The sequence below is a fragment of the Microchirus variegatus genome (assembly GCF_963457635.1).
Source record: "Microchirus variegatus genome assembly, chromosome: 15".
Taxonomy (NCBI): Eukaryota; Metazoa; Chordata; class Actinopteri; order Pleuronectiformes; family Soleidae; genus Microchirus; species Microchirus variegatus.
The window spans coordinates 10,309,329-10,325,927 of NC_139816.1; the positions used below are offsets into that span (position 1 = coordinate 10,309,329).

Below are 16,599 nucleotides of genomic sequence, written 5' to 3' on the forward strand. Positions count from 1 at the left end.
TCTGTGCATAATTAAAAATAATAATATGTAAATTATAAACACCTTAGATTGGGCAACACATATTTACCATTAACTAGGTGCTTACTAACATGCATATAAGTAGCATAGTATCCCTTTATTATGTAGGAAAAAAGATAAAGGGCTAGTATGCTACTTATATGTTAGTAAACACCCAGTTAATGAATATTAGTGAATATGTGTTACTTAATATAAAGTGTGACCAATACTCCGACTCTTTTTACTCCACTGTTAATTTAGACATATTTAATTTACACGTACAATTTTGCTTAATGAGCTAAAAACAGTGTGATGCTGATAGATTACACTCGCCAACTGTACATTTAGAAATAAGGGTTCCAAAAGGGTTCTTCTACAAGGGCTGAGGTTCTACCTGGAACCAGGTTCCACCAAGAACCCTTTTAAAATCCTTTATTCAGGAAAGGTGTTTTAAAGGGTTCTCTGGATCAAAATGGTTCTTACTGGAACCATTAGTGTTACCAATGTGTCTCTCCCATCTATACATGATTGATTTCGGAAAATGTATATAAATGGACAAGCGTTATCCGAGTGACTGCGTTACTGAGAGAACCAGTGCAGAAACACTGATGTTGTTTCAGTCATCACTTTTGCTTGTTCTCCAGTCTATTCCACAGAGTAAAAAATGACCTTCCTTTGACCACCGTCATAATTACCACGGCTCATACAGTCTAAATCTCCTTAACTCCAGTGGAGTAATTATCAGTGTGACTCACTGAAAAGGCAATTGAGACGGTGGTTTATGGACTCCCGTTGTGGAACGTGAGGCCGAGCAGTAATGGGGGAGCTTGTTTGTCCCTTCTCACCTCTCTTATTAAAGAATGACAGCTGTGTTTAGACTAAAGCAGGTCCTAAAAATACATGGTGGGTCACATTGGACACCTTTATTAACTGCTGCCTGACACATTCCTGAGCACTTCTTCTGTTTAGCAGAAGAAGTGATGCACATATGTCAATGTCAGCGCTGAGAACTTTGAAATATACAACTTATAAAAGACTTTTATGTGCACTGATACACATGGTTTACTGATCTGACACAAAAGTGACTGTAGACTTTATTCACTCCTGTGATTCTTTTCAAGGTTTGTGATCAATTTTCCCTTTTTGATGTCCAACAAACTTAAATTCCTGCAGCGTGAGACCATTCTTGTAAAGCGCACACATATTTTTTGGTTTGATGAAAGTGAAGGCAAGTCAAAGTCCTTTTGTGGACATGTGATTACCATTGTGCCAAAGTCACACTTCACTTTGGCCTTGGCAAGACATTTTTCTAAGGTCTTTAAAAATCGATTCATATGCTTTTCGAAAACCAATGCGCCAATTGAGGTTTTATTTCTTTAAAACTCCAGTTTGTGGGACACAGAACAGGGCACGTTAGGTGGTTTGTATCTTACATAACTTATGGAAAAAACCAAAGCCCTCACTTTCTGCAGTTCTTTTCATTAGAATGTTGCTTGAATTCCATCTTTGCGTTGAGTATCTATAAGTCAACATGTCAAAACACAGTGTTAGTCCGACTAAAACAGGACTGAATACACACAATTCAGACTTAAATTGTGCGAAAATGAAGCTGTTGCCCCCTATGACACAAGCGATCGACAAGGATATTGGGGCATAATCGCCGCCTCGTGTAGTGGAGGCAGACGCAGTTCATTTACTGAATTGAATCCATGCTACACTCTTAGGAATAAAGTGCTAAGTAGAATCATATAAGGTTCTTCAGCTTGTCCTCATAGGAGAACCCTTTTTGGCTCCAGGTAGAACCTTTTTATAAAGTTTCTACCTGGAACCCTTTTGGAGGGTTCCACCAAGAACCCTTTTAAAATCCTTTATTCAGGAAAGGGGTTTTAAAGGGTTCTCTGTATCGAAATGGTTCTTACTGGCACCATTAGTGTTACCAAAGAACCCAGAAGCAAATGGTTCCAGGTAGAACCTCAGCCCTTGTAGAAGAACCCTTTTGGAACCCTTATTTCTAAGAGTGTAGAGCTCGTATCCTGGGACAAGCGCAGTCGTCCAATTAACCAGCGTACAGACTGTAGTTTGACTTAATTATGCATGAAAACATAGTATGCAAACAAAATCACACACACTCACAAACGATGTATAAGATAACTTGAAGGGAATAGTTGTAAATGTAGGTGTCGTGCGTTGAGAGGAAAACAAGGAGTCAAGGCTTGAATCAGCCTCAGAGAGAAAAGTGGTGTAATAGGAGGGTTGGCAGGGACTTCTGAGATAGCGCTGGTAATGAGAGAGGAGACTAACCCCCCCCCCCCCTCTCCCTCCACCCCCCAACCCTCTCACTTCTCAACCGCACAGGAAACAAAAATAGCATTTTGTCTGACGAATGTGCAAGCTTTGACCTAGCCTTTCGACCTCTGACAATCAGTCTCGCTTCGTCCTCTAGTACTTCACGAGCCGGAGCTGGGACAGGCAAAAGATAACAGTTGATTTCTTCTGTGGCACAACAACTACAGCAAGGCTCTGTTGAAAAAGAGAGATGGCAGACAGTTTCTCAAAGCGCTGTGGGGTTGGAGGCCGTCGATTTCTCAGCGCTGCCGTTTCTTTGCTCCCGTACTGGTTTGTTGTCAAATGTTTACATGCAACTCAAAATTTAGCTGCGCGACTTTTCTTTTTTTTTTTGGCTCTTATTACAAACATTAACATAGGCGTGTTGCGACAACAGTGAAAGTGGGACTGTTGCTCTTGCACCCCTCGGGCGCGATGACTAAGTGGGAGCTCTTGCTTACATCGCAGTCGGGGTAAAAAAAGGGACGAGTGAATATGAGAACACAACAAAGAAGACACTGGGAGATATAATGAGCACTGTAGGATCCCCGGCACCCTTTTGCCCTCTCTCCATCATAAGTGAAGCTTGCGCTCTCATCCTGGACCCTGTGTCTGCTGGAGGAAGGAGCACAAACAATTAGCTGAGACAAGCCGTTTGGATTATGTGCTCAAGCAAAGCAATCAGACAGCTGTGGTTAAAAGAATGAGCTTCAAAGTGCCAGGTGCCCAGTGAGAGAGTAAGGGAGGGTCAGTGGTCCTGACAGTCTTAACAAGATGACAGAATTTATAAAGCACTGCTGTTAAAGAATATAGTTACCTGCGGTGTAGCCCTTATAATAAGGCCACATGGGGCTTCTTCCATATTCCCTCTGTATTTGTTTTCTTTTGCCTCATATTCTTTTGTTGTGCCTCTTGTTCCTCGGCGTAATGGTTGCCGCTGGAGGAAATTCTCCAATCGTCTTTGATCTTTGCCTGGTTTTCGATAATTTTTTGATAGAAATCTTATTTTGCGCACCCCCCTCCCCCCTCTTTTTTTTGTTTTTCGTGCATCTTTGTGCTCTTTTATCCCCGTCTCTAAATGAGGGCTCAACGTTTTGTCGTTGTTGAAGTTGCAAAGGGAAAAGAGAGAGCCCAGTCCTGTCAGGGGCTCAGCACTTGCTTAGACAACTTGCCCCAACATTTCAAGTGAGAATTGGACTCTCGCCGTTTGCACGGATGATATATAATTCATGGTGGGGGTGTGAGAGAGGTGTCAATGTGTCAGGAGGAAGAAGAAAATGGAAAAGTGTACTGTTTACTGGCCAAGAGACGCCAGCTTTCCCTTTTCGCCGTGCTTTCTGCAGGGCGAGGATGGAGGATGATGATCGGATCTTCATCAAATGTTCATCTGTGGCCTGTCCTGCAATCGCAGTGACCAAACCAATCAAAGACTTGTCTGCGCCAATCATTTATTCATATTGCATGAGACAACCACACGTGAATTATTTAAGTGCATCGATTCTGTGTACGTATACAAGCTTGTCTATAGTTGTGCTCACAGTAGCGTAGCTGCATTATCAATGAATGCTCACAATGTTTTCAACCTGTGTTTTTCCACTTTATTGTGTTGCGGGGTTCATTTTAGTGGACGAATTGTTTGAAATCTTTCTGATAGCATGAAATTACACATTTTAAAAATTTAAGATTTTATTTATAATATAGAGTAGTTTGCATGCCCACTACAGTCATCAGTCTTATTGGCTTTTAGATGCAGACAGAGATTACTTTCAATCATTTCATCACCTATTAATCACCATTTTAAATATATTAACATCTATGTGGATGTTAACATATTATATGATTTTAAGCCAGCAAAAGCACAGTGATTCTTAGTTCGGGGTAAAAATTACTGCATATAATGACTTTCAGACTATATTTCAGCTTGTAGATCTCTCCACATTGTTCCTGTAAATATAGTTTTTGAGGCTGAGAAACTCAGTATGGCCTTTAAGTTTAAACTGTGAAGGGCATCTTTGATGTTTTTTTTTTTTACAGTTGATACCCTTTGTTACACATTTGCTCTGTATTTGTATGGATTTTCTTTTTTACTGACATTGAGACATATTTACTGTGAGTCTTCATGTTTGTGTAGCCTCTTTAGGAACTTTCTCACTTTGTCTGATATAAACACTGACTTTGTCAGTACCAGTAGCTCTTATGTGGACTAAAAACATAATTTCTGAGGGTCTTCAATGATTGTTATGGTTAGATATGACATTATTAGGAATAAGATTGTTGGTTAGACTGTCCAAAATGGCACAAAGTTAATATCCTTACATGGATAGATGTCTAAATTGGTGCCAAATGTTATGTTAAAATTTTTTTTAAAGAATTGCCCTTGATAGTTAATCTACATTCACTGGACATTATTTTAGGTCATATTTTAGCTGGACATTGCGTATCCATGGTAGTATTTTCATGCCAGTGTGGCTGCAAACTCCAGACTGCAAAGAGTGTCTGCCTGTTTTAACAGAATCAAAATGCATTTAAAGGTTGAAATTAGCTGCTAATGACGCACCATTATTGGATCCAATTAGTTAATGGGTTTATTTCTGAACTCCTGCAGTTAAGATGGATGTCTTGTTCTCATTAAACCGAAAGAATCTGACATTCTCCAAGTGACAAGGAAGACTGTTTGGCTCCAGAGAGAGCAATTATATCAATCAGGCTTGATAGCTTTGTCCTCCAACTCGTGAAATAAAAATTTACTGACTCTATCATGCAGCCAAAAAAAAAAGAACCCTGGAGGATTTTCGTCTTGTGGCTCCATGCAATTTACATCCATCTCTCACTTTTTACCCTATGCATCCCACACCACCGTGTGTGTGCATGTGTTTCCATCTCAGGTGTGAGCGTATCCTTCGAATAATGAGGTGTTCCAGTTTACGTGGCGAGGACACTTCTCAGCTTCAAACTCATTTGCGTTTGTTGCCCTGCTATATGAAGAGTTCAGGTCTTCAAGAATCCAACCTCTTGCTTTGTTTTCATCAACAGCTACCTCATCACTCAGCTCCCAGCTCCAGCACCTGCAGCAGCTCCAACAGATGCAGCAGCACCACCAGCAGCAACAGCAACAACACCATCAGCAGCAGCAGCAGCAGCAGCAACAGCAGCAGCAACACCATCACCAACAGACCCACTCCCACACCCAGAACCAGCTGACAGCATCCCAGCATCACATAACCCCACCCAGCCAGCAGCAATCCTCCGTTCCATCTCCAGGCTCAGCCTGCTCCTCCACCTCTGGGCAGCCTCAGCAGTCTCCACCTCACAGACCAAACCACTCACCGGCTCGCAGCCTTCCTTCTCCCGTCACTCCGCCCATACCTTTGCCGGTAAGTCCACAAAGTTAGGTCTACTCTGGATGTATCTTTATATTCTAACACTTGAATTATTCTCATTTGAACCTTTTAGTGATTTTGTTTTTGCTTAGTTATTTGTATGCATCACTGAATGCAACTTCACCCATTTATTTGTGAGCATTTCTTTGTTTTTCTTTAGTAAGGGTGTATGGTACTTATGCATCGTGTGTACCAAACAATAGACAGCCGTTGTAGAGGACGACGGCTGAAATCATGATTTATACATTGTTTTTATGTGAATAGGGTGAGCAGACAAAAAATGTGCCACCGCCCTGTAAAAGAAGGCCCTTAATGAAAAAAATCAATCACGTCCTTATAACTGTGTTCTTTGGATTTTTAATATGTTTACAAGTTTACAGTCACATTTTCTGAGTGTACAGCAGATGAACTGTTTTGTTTATACTTAAACGGTACTGTCTACAGCTTGGTAACCTACTGGCAGTATATGAAAGGAGACATATTATACCCTATTTCTACAAGTTAACCTCGTTCCCTGGTGTCCCAATGAACATGTCTGTGACATGCTTTGGTCAAATAAGGTGCATAAGGATGAAGCACCATAGCAGTTCAATCACTCTGCCAAAACAGCCCTGTTCAGAACGCTAGGTTTTGAATGCCTGTCTCTTTGAATGCAAATGAGACACAGGAAACTACGTCAGTGTCACCGAGGCTCCGGCAGCTAACAGCAGTTAGCATTTGGAACAGCAACTCTAGCCGGCACATTGCTGTCGTATATAAAATGTATCCACTGGACACATAAATCCTCTGAGGCTGGAAGTTTGTGTATAACTCTGTGCTGCACTGTGCAGACAAGAATAGAACACTTCGCGGACTTCCGCTCTTCCGGATACTATTGCCCTCGCATGCACTCGCATAGTTACACAATGAATGCGGAAGTCAACGTCGCATGTTTTATCTCCTGTACTTAGACCGAGGCGGACCACAGAAACATCAGTTTTTTCACACTTTGCCTACTCACAGGGCCTCCAGAGTCCCAAATTCCCAAAATCCCAAAGTATTAAAATGATTAAAAAGTAGATTTTTGTATAATATGTCCTCTTTAAACTTCCTGAACTATCCCTTTAAAAGTCTAATAGTTGAACTACTGATGTCGGTGGTCACCTCAACTCACCACTCCCTTTCTGCAGCAGCAGGTCAGGGGACCATAGAGGCCTTTGTAAATAAGATAGGGTGTTTCGTCTTAGTTTGCGTCGTAAACTTCAAAAAGTGAAATGCACTTAAAGTCTGTCCTTTAGAAAAATGGTGGCACAAAATGGCAGCATCTGTCAAGCAAGGCCCTTGTCCAAAGTCCAAATAAAAACAGCTTATTCTAAGGCTACAGAAACTATAGACTGGCACTAATAAAGACCCAACACAGTGTATCAGACGCTGGTTTCAACATATTTTATGTGTTAATGTTCTCAGTGTCTGTAATTATACAAGGCTCTCATCAACAATCAGCTACTTTTATCCTATTCATATACATTTTTTTCAAGGACACGGAGTGAACTACATTATGATAAAAAGTATAAAAAGGCCAGAGCAGTAGTAGCTCATGTTAAACTAATACTCAAAACTTCAAGAGCACAATTTAAATCCTTAAAAATATAATGCCCCGTTTTAAGAAACTCAAGTGTGCATATGAATGGCGTCATTGAAGACGGCGTGGTTTTTTTTGGCAGGTCAGCCTTGAGCAAACGACACAGTGCTAGATTTCCTGTCGCTACTTGATCTTTATCAAGTAGCTGCATTTGAATGGAGGCTCCGCTGCTCTTCTGTCTGTCTCGGTGAGGCTGTTTGAATATGCATCTTGTTGCTGAAGCCTTGATGCACTCGAGTACGTCAAACCTCACCACCAGACAAGAAGCATACGATTCCCGTCCTCCTGCACATTCAGAGGGGATTCTCAGGTTATCTATCCTGCAGCCATAATCATCCCCTTAATCTTTGCTGCTCTTCCTACTCAACCTCCTTTTTAGTCACTTTGTCCGTCCATCCATCTCTGCCCTTCTGTCTGTCTTGCTGTCACTGTGTGACGATAATAACCTATTTTATATCCCTGTGGTTTCATTTCTGGTCCAGTCTGGCCAGGGTCGCCTTTCTGTCCCTGGCCACATTCATCAGCGTCACAGCCTTATTGGGTTGTGGTGCAACCTTCTTTATGGCCAGGATGAGTTGGGCTATTTGTTTCCCCTCTTGCAGCTCTCTCCGGCCCTGTCACGGCCTAGTGAGACTCAGCAGGAAAAACAGTCTCTGGATTTAATGGGCTCCAAAGGCTGGCCGCTACATTGCACCAAACACACTGTCCAGTCTGACTGTGGATTCACGGTTACTGACCAACATACAGATTCACTCTTTCAGCTTGTGTCAGGCAGCATACAAAGACTTTGGGCAACAGCCAGACCACGGGTTGTGTGATATTGTACATATTCTGATACAAAGGAGATGATGCAGTATATCTGGTTACTTTAATCAATGCTTTATAATCTGTTTTTTGGTTGGTTTTTTTTTAAAGTAAATACAATGTAATTCGTATAAACAATAAACTGGAGAGGGACAGAGTCAAATCTTCTGCCAACTAGTGGTCGTAGGCTTAAATACAACACAAAACCACAATCAGAAAACCAACTTCAAGAACATTTTTACATATACTGATACAAGGGCTGTCACTTTTTTTTCCAAAAATCATGCTTGAACATATATGATGCGAATATTGCGTATATTTCTGATGCTTTGATGCTGGGAATGTTCGCTCAGGACAATGCTTTAGCTTTCTTGTGACGTTACATCTGAACTAAGATAGAATTCAGAGTAAATCTAAGGACAAGCTGTGCTTAAAGAACCCCTGATGCACTTCTAGGCTGTATGTATTGAACTCAAATTGGGTTTTAAAGTAACACAGTTAGTAACCTTCAAATAACGTCTCCAAGATTATTTTGATCATATCAGGGTTATTATAGTTAACAAAAACTAAGTCTAAAACTTAAACTAGAAGTGAAAAAATAATTTAGTTCGCTGAAATCAAAATAAAAACGAATTAAAAACTACAATGAACAAAGCAAAACTAAATAAAACTAAACTGAATTGTAGATAAATTCAGCTTTGTTTTAGTTTTTCTGGAATACAGACCATTTGAAGTTTTACTTTTGATTTAACTGCAGCTGTTAAAGGTTAAAGAATGAAATTAAAGGACTTGATAATCCATATCTGGTGTCACACATTCTTTCATCCTTTTCAGCGTCTAAGAGTCGAGGCTTTCTCTTAATACCTGAAAAACTTAGACTAAATAAAAACTAAACTGAAACTAGTCAGTTCCTCAAAATGCAAACTAAACTTAAACTACTAAATCATTTGTTGAATTAACTAAAACTAAACTGAAATAAAACATGACATAACCTTGGCTCATACATCAACTTACAACAGGGTGAATGTCACCTCTGTCAAAGCCTGTACATTAATAGTCCTCAACAAATCCTATGTTGTGTTACTTTAATAGAGTATGAATTTTTGCCCAAATTGATTCAGTGCTTCATGATGTTTTGCTCCACCGATGTTTTTCTTCTACTTTTATTTGTCAAATGTTGAATTTGTGAACATCTTTTCTGACCCAGGGTTATGTGAAGATTGAGACCCTGAGCTTCATATAGATTGTCTTCCTCCAAAAGAAGCAGCACAGCTGATTATGATGACAGGGCAGAAGTTGCCTCGATAGGGGCCACATCAGGTGTCATTAAGATATTGCCTCATCAAATAGGATTATGAAAAGTGTGTGTCTGTGCGTGTGCGGGAGAATCAGAATGGCCATAAAAGGTTTAGTTTCCCTGGGTCAATGCTGGGGTTGTCACAGAGTGTGTCACCCAGCGAGGAGTTTGCCCAAGGACAGGCCGTGGTCTCACAAACCACTCAAGCCTGCAATGGGATTTAAACTGCAGCTCCTCCTCCCTCCACTGCCGGGGTCAGTGATTGGATTTTCTCTTCCACAACCACTGAGTTTTGTTTTTTTTATTTATTCAGGAACAAAGAGTTTGTCAGAAACAGTAGTCGACTGATTAATCAGGCCAAATTATTGGGTCAATGTTTGCCAATTTTTGAAGCATTGGCATCAGACGATTAATTAAACAGTAATTGGCCGATGCCAATTGTTAAACTTCCCTGCTGCAGGCTCAAGGAATAAAAAAGGGGATGTTGCTTTTGTGCTTGTAGCTCCTGGTTTCTTCTTTTGGATCTAAGATGTGTGAACACTATTGATGTAAAAAACATCTTTAGACCCATTCTTTCAGGCTTGTCTTTGCTTATTTAATTGCATTGTTTTTGTTGTGTTGATTTGTCTTTTTCTTTGTGCAGCACAATTTACGGTAGCACTTTAGATTAGGGAACACATATTCACCATTAACCATATCACTTTATTTATAATAATTAAGCACATATTAACACCTTATTCTACATAACCTTATTCTACCTCTATTATGACATGAATTAAGATTTTTCCTACATAACGTGTTCATACGTGCTTAATGTCTACTAATAAAGGGCTAGTATGCGACCTATATGCATGTTAGTAAGCACCTAGTTAATGGTGAATATGGGTTCCCTAATCTAAAGTGTTACCAAATTTACATATTATTAATTTCAATTATGTATAGATGGGAGAGACACACTTCGAGTCAATTTCGTGTATATTTTTTTCATATTTTATTGGATTTAGGTAAAAAACAGAAAACATATCAGCTAAAACAAATCATTTATCGGCCCTGTCTTGTCAGCATCAGCCACAGAGACGAGCCTATCGGTCGAACTGTCACAATTATCTCCTCTTTTGTACGTTTTAATTGAAGGACATTACCGCGCTTTAACCAGAGGAAGTGGTCTGTGCAATAAAGTTGCGTCATAATTACCATAATACAATCAGCATTACACAGATAACGCCCCCGTTTCCTTGTGTCCTCAGTCAGACACACACACAGAATCACCCAGCCATTGAACTGTTTGCTGCAAACACCAGAGCGGAGCTTGCTGAGAGACAAACGTTCATTATGTTCCAATTAATGTCCCATTGTAATTCTCTTCTCATGGGAGGTGCGTGATATTCTCCGAGTGAGGACATTCCGAACACTCATTACGTCTTTTGTGTTTTTAATGCTCTGCGTTTTAATTCGTGACACCAAAATTCATTAATTAATATCCCTATTAGAGCAGAAATCCCACCACAACAGACTTCTTGTCCCCTTGTGTCAGTGGCCTAAACTCAGATTAGTGCTGCTAATTTGGTTAAATGGAGTAACAATGCAACACTTTTTAACCCCGCCCACGTCCACTCGGCTCCCCAGAATGGTGATGATGCAGCCTGGAGCTGCTCGAAATAGCCACCGCAGTCATGACAAGTGGACGGGGGGAGATTATGAAATTTGCTTAAGTGTGTTAATGGGCTGATTGCGGGAGCCCGCTGGATTTTGCTGGAAGTTGATTGATTAGAGCTGCAGGTTTTCTCCACGCCCAGAGAGCTCAGGGATTTGACTGGGTAAAGGCGCTCGCCAAGTCTGTTACACCGGAATTGATCTTAATTAGATCTGAAAGACCTGCCACAGCAGAATGGTCGCGGCGATTAAAATGAAAAACAGGAGAAATTACTGATCAAATTAATCATAATGTCGGGCTACAGCTGTAGGTCTGGTGTAATTTGCCACTCCAGTGAGTTACATCAGCCCAGGCAGGGAGAGGAGAGGCAGTACATACTGATCCGTGGCAGCGGGAAGCTTAGGCCGGCCTATCAACGCTCTCATTCCAGTTTGTGTGCCCAGAACCTCCTGACCCTGCCGTGCCATCCAGCGAAGCCTTGTCATCCCCCTCTGTGGCTCTGAACGAATTAGTTGCTATTATTGCTCTTTTTTTTCCCTTCTTGATTATAGCTAAATCCATGGCTACTGTATGTTTCCATAATATAAGTGTGTTTTCTATTAAAAGTCACACTTTTATTCATCAAAAGAGTTGCAAAATGAATCGAAAAATATAGTCAAGACATTGACAAGATTAGAAATAATGATTGTTATTCAAAATAATAACTTTGCTTTTGTCAAAAAAACAGCAGAACTGTTTTCAGCTGTGCTAACATAATTGCACAAGGGTTCTCTAATCATCCAATAGCCTTCTAATGCGATTAGGGAACACAATGTACCATTAGAACACTGGAAATGGGCCTCTATACACCTATGTACATATTCCATTAAAAACCAAAAAAGACGTTTGCAGCTAGAATAGTCGTTTACCACATTAACAATGTATAGAGTGTATTTCTGATTCATTTAATGTTATATTCATTGAAAAAAAGTGCTTTTCCTTAAAAAATCATCAAGACATTTCTAAGTGACCCCCAATTTTTTCATTGGTAGTGTAGATCACATGAGCATCCTGGTAAACTGGCCGCATTCATACATGTGTAAACAGGAAGTAGATTATTTCCTCTGCAATTGTTTGCTCTTTCAAAAAGTTAATCTAACGAGACGCAACAAAGGTGAAAAGTAATTCTGTTTCGAAGTTGATGACGAGGTGAAACCAGAGCTTAGTGCAGCCCCAAAGTTTTCACACAAAATGGAGACGGCGGCTTTTTCTAGGGGAGCTCTAAGGCACCGAGGAAGTATAGACAATAGGAGCATCTGGAGCTGAATTTGTTGAGAATTATGGATGTCGTCTATGTCTGTCTGCATCCAGGAAATGCATCATCCACAGCACTGCAAAGTCTCTTTGCCATTCTTGTCAGCAGCATGTTGTCTATACACTAATAGCCTCTGACCTTGGTCCAGTCTCTGGCTAGCTGCTTTTTTTTTTTTTTTTCAGACAGCCTGGCAGAGATTCCTGCTTTCTGTCTGTCTGTCTATCTGTCTGTCTGTCTGTCTGTCTGTCTGTCTGTCTGTCTCTACTCCCCCTTTTTCATTCGTCGTCTGCTTGATCGCTGTCAGAGCCCCACACTGGGCCTGTCCACTCTTCATCCACACACTCATAGGAGTAATTACAGCCTAGGGGCCTGCCTCCAATCCCTGTGCTCCACAATTTACCACCAAAGCGTCCACAGACATCTCTCTTCTTTCCCCGCTGCACCCCAACATCACAGGACTGCAGGGCCTCAGACCCACAAGTGCTGCAATTACCTGAGCCTCTCCTTTATCCTTCTCTCTCTCTCTCTCTCTCTCTCTCTCTCTCTCTCTCTCTCTCTCTCTCCCTGTCTCTCTCACTCTCTCTTTTCTTTACCCCTTGCCTCCCTCACTGTTCCCTGGCAATCAGCCTTCATTAGAAGCCTCTGGTGAAAGCCCATCGTCACCAAGGTCAGCACCTGCCAACCACAACGGCCTTTCAGAGGCTTGGCTGTCTGCACTCTCCATCTCTTCTCACCTCCTTGCCACCCTCCTACCTCCTCCCCTCCTCCTCCTCCTCCCTCCACCATCCTCCTCAAAGTCTGAGGCCCATCTCGGCTGCTTTTGTCTCCAGCTGAGGCCCCCGTCAGACACTCATGTTACAGTTTTCCGCTGCAGTGCACTTTTACTCATGTCAACCGCTGTTAGAATCACCACTGTCCAATTTGCTCCTAATGTCTCTTTTTTTTCTCCCCCCGCTCCCGTTATATTAACATGTGTCTTAAATGAGCCCTTGCACAATCGATTCATTGATTTTCCAGATCAGCGTCACGTCGGTTCAGTTTAGCGAAGCGGGGCCACCGCCGTCCTTAAATCAAAATTAAAATGACATGCTCAGATGTGGAGCGGACGCTTCATACTGTGGTTTGTCAATGAAAGTGGCCACGCTTAAGTCGAGGGAAGAGGCCATTATCTCTCTCATGTCTCATTACTTTATATTGGTACCTTTTACAATTGATTTCCTGCAGTGCACCTCCAAATACAGCTGATTGTGTGTTTTTATTATTTAAAAATGGTCTAAATTGGTAAAAATATACCAGTATTATAATCCTAGTACTGTATTAAGGGCTTTGACAAACACAGGAGCATAGGAAATGTTTATTTCTCTTAAATAATCTCTGCTCCAGCTTTGGTAAAGTGCTTGTTTCGGTTTCGCAGGTTGTTAAATAAGTGTTGTTTAACTTCAGGGTCAAACTATGTCCTACTGATTTTGTCAAGCATTTATAGTTTTTTGGCTTTATGGGAACTTTTTTTTATGTGATGATTGGGGTACGGGGAATGCTGTAGTGAAATTGGACTCTTTGCTGCACACGGCAGCAAATCATTTGAAAATTGCCTTTTAAGCTTTAAAGCATATTCACATCTGACCATTATCCAAGCAAACACCTGTTTCTAAATCTCTCAATTTTCGAATAAAACCGTTTTAAACGTGTATTAATGTTATGGGGTGCCAGGCTGTGTTTAAATGCCTGCTGCTGCTGCTGAGTGTGGATGTGTGGTTCAGAGCATGAACAGGCCCTCAGCTCCCCAGCAGCTCTGCCTTCTTATTAATGCACAGGAGATCCGGCTCTTAAGAAGGCAGAAAATTGCCTTACATAACAAGCGCTCCACAATTTAGAAATACAAATGTGCACTGTTGACTGAAGCAGAAAATAAGACTGTTGCCCATCAACAGCACCACATTTCATATGAATAATTATAAAGCATGGGAGCTAGATGAGGAAAACAACCTGACCATGACAGCTCTACTACTTTTATTTACTTCAAATGAGGGATTAGGCAAAATGAAAATCTACAGACTTAAGGACCAAAGATGAGCCTTGCATTTCTAAATAAGGAGAAAAGTAAAAAAAATTGATCATATTTCAGAAAACTGTCGCAGTACATACTGCAGCTTTTAGAATTACACCTACACGGCACTTTGCATTTACTTCTTTTTGGCTTTTCTGGTTTTCAGATTTGGCCAAGTTAATATTTCCTTTTGCTTTTTGAGGTCTGCGATTCTTAAAAAAAAAAAAATGCGGCCCCCGTTTACCCTGGTGGTGGTCAGAGGGCTCGCGGCTCAGGCACCCAGCAGAAAGGCTGATCTACCCACATGCACACTTGGGGCCAACTCGCATGAGACACCCACGGGGGGAGCCCTCAGATGGAGCACCAAGCTAGGGCTCACCTAACTGTGGATAAGGAATAGGGTTTCTTTAATTATGAAGCAAGGCTGTGACATTGAGTACCCCCCACCCTCCCGCTCCTCCTCCTTCTCCAGCAGCCTCCCAGACACTGTCTAAGTGCTCCGCTCCGCTGAGGAGGCCAGTCCCCCCGCGGGGCGCGATTCCACTGCCTGTAATTTCTGATGCCCATTAGTGACCGCAAACAGAGCACCCGGCTCACACAAGGAACACAGCCGCACTGCACTGCCACGCTGTAAAAAAAAAAATAGCCCTTTTAATGCAATGTTATTGCATTATGCCCTCCTCATAGACCAAGTCAAAAGTCCCATTTGTGGTCCCTGCAGAATATTATCGGAAATTCTCCAAAGTGTGTTCAGTTGTGTTTTGCTGAGGGTAGATTTACTATATGATTTGCAATGAATTGAAATTCCTCTTAACTCTAATGTCCCACACTCTTATGAGAATGATTTTTGCCTTTTTTATTTCCATTTGCGGCGATAAATAAAATTGCTGGTTTTGCAAATAGACTGAACTTGGTCGACTCCTCACGAGTGGAGTCAAATCTCGAGTAATCGATTCAAATGTGACTGCAAATGTCATGAATTCGTCTTTTCACTTATGCTGATTAAGCTCGTGCCAAGGACTGCGTATGTTTTGGAGAAAAAGAGAGCGACGGCGAGGTAGAGACACACAGAGGGAGGAAGGGAGGTGGGTTTATTGATCAAGGGTGACCACATCTTAGCCACAGAGCCCCTCTCTCTTGTGATTAATCTTGGGCTTTAGACTTGGCCAATGACACATGACAGGCCTCCCCCCTTCAAACTCCTCCATTTCTCTTCATTACTGGCCGTATTTTTGGACACCACAGTGCAGAGTAATCATTTACCTTTATTGTGTTTATAAAGCTGCAGCATGGATGACCCTTCCTATATTGAATTGAGGACATCAAAAGATCACTGGACATTGATTAGGAGGATATTAAAGTCATTCAGATGCTATGTTTATATGTCAAGCAACCGCCGAGTGAAAAGAGATGCCATTTTCGCCCAAACGTAAACAAATGGCTTGCAGTTGGTGAAGCTGAAGTAAAACACATGAAATCAAGAGATATGTTTCATTGCATATTGGATATTACAAGGAATTGTCATCAAAAGGTTACAGCGAGTGTGAATAATAGTTTTTATATTGACCAGACTCTAATAGTTTTGTTTTCTCTCATAGCGTATAACAGTATAGCCAGTATGCACGGCCGCACGACTGCTGCAGATTTACTGTAACAGCGGTTTGATGCTGCTGTGATTTCCAAGCCAACGCTGGAGCAATACAGGAATAACTGCGCCAAATATGTCACATCATGAGCTGGAGTGGTCAGCACTTTCCCTCCGGATACTTAATCACCAAGTAGTTTCAAATGTAATACATTTGGAAAAAAAAAGCTTAATATTATAGATCATTCCTCGGCAAGAGAAAGGATGTGCAAGGAATGCAGTAAAACTTATATTTTTACTCGCCGTTTCCCCCTTAACCAGAGGAAATATACTGCTGCTGTGATTGATGACAAATCGCCCACTCTGAACCTTCTGTGCTTCACAATTATCAACAAATGGGCCGGAGCAGATTTTATGTCATGATTAAAGCTGCTGTTAATTCCACATGAGGGTAATGAGTGGGGAGATTGACGGCCACTGTCCGGCTCTCCATCACCGCTTTATAGTTAGTTTAAACGTTTTCACGACTCTTTCCCTCCTTCATTTGCATTTTGCCTCATTAGATACGGCCATTTCTGAAGCCGCTTGCAATATC

The 16,599-nt window shown here is 41.4% G+C and overlaps 1 protein-coding gene across 1 annotated transcript in view; it reads left to right on the forward strand.

Moving 5' to 3' along the window:
- The window catches only part of pou6f2 (POU class 6 homeobox 2), a gene marked incomplete at its 3' end in the record, with an annotated part of 85,213 nt that overhangs the window by 41,362 nt on the left and 27,252 nt on the right, over positions 1 to 16,599 (forward strand). Inside the window, exon 5 of the mRNA XM_083902045.1 lies at positions 5,356 to 5,696. Within this exon, the coding sequence (XP_083758171.1) occupies positions 5,356 to 5,696 (341 nt within the window). The remainder of the gene's footprint in view (positions 1 to 5,355; positions 5,697 to 16,599) is intronic.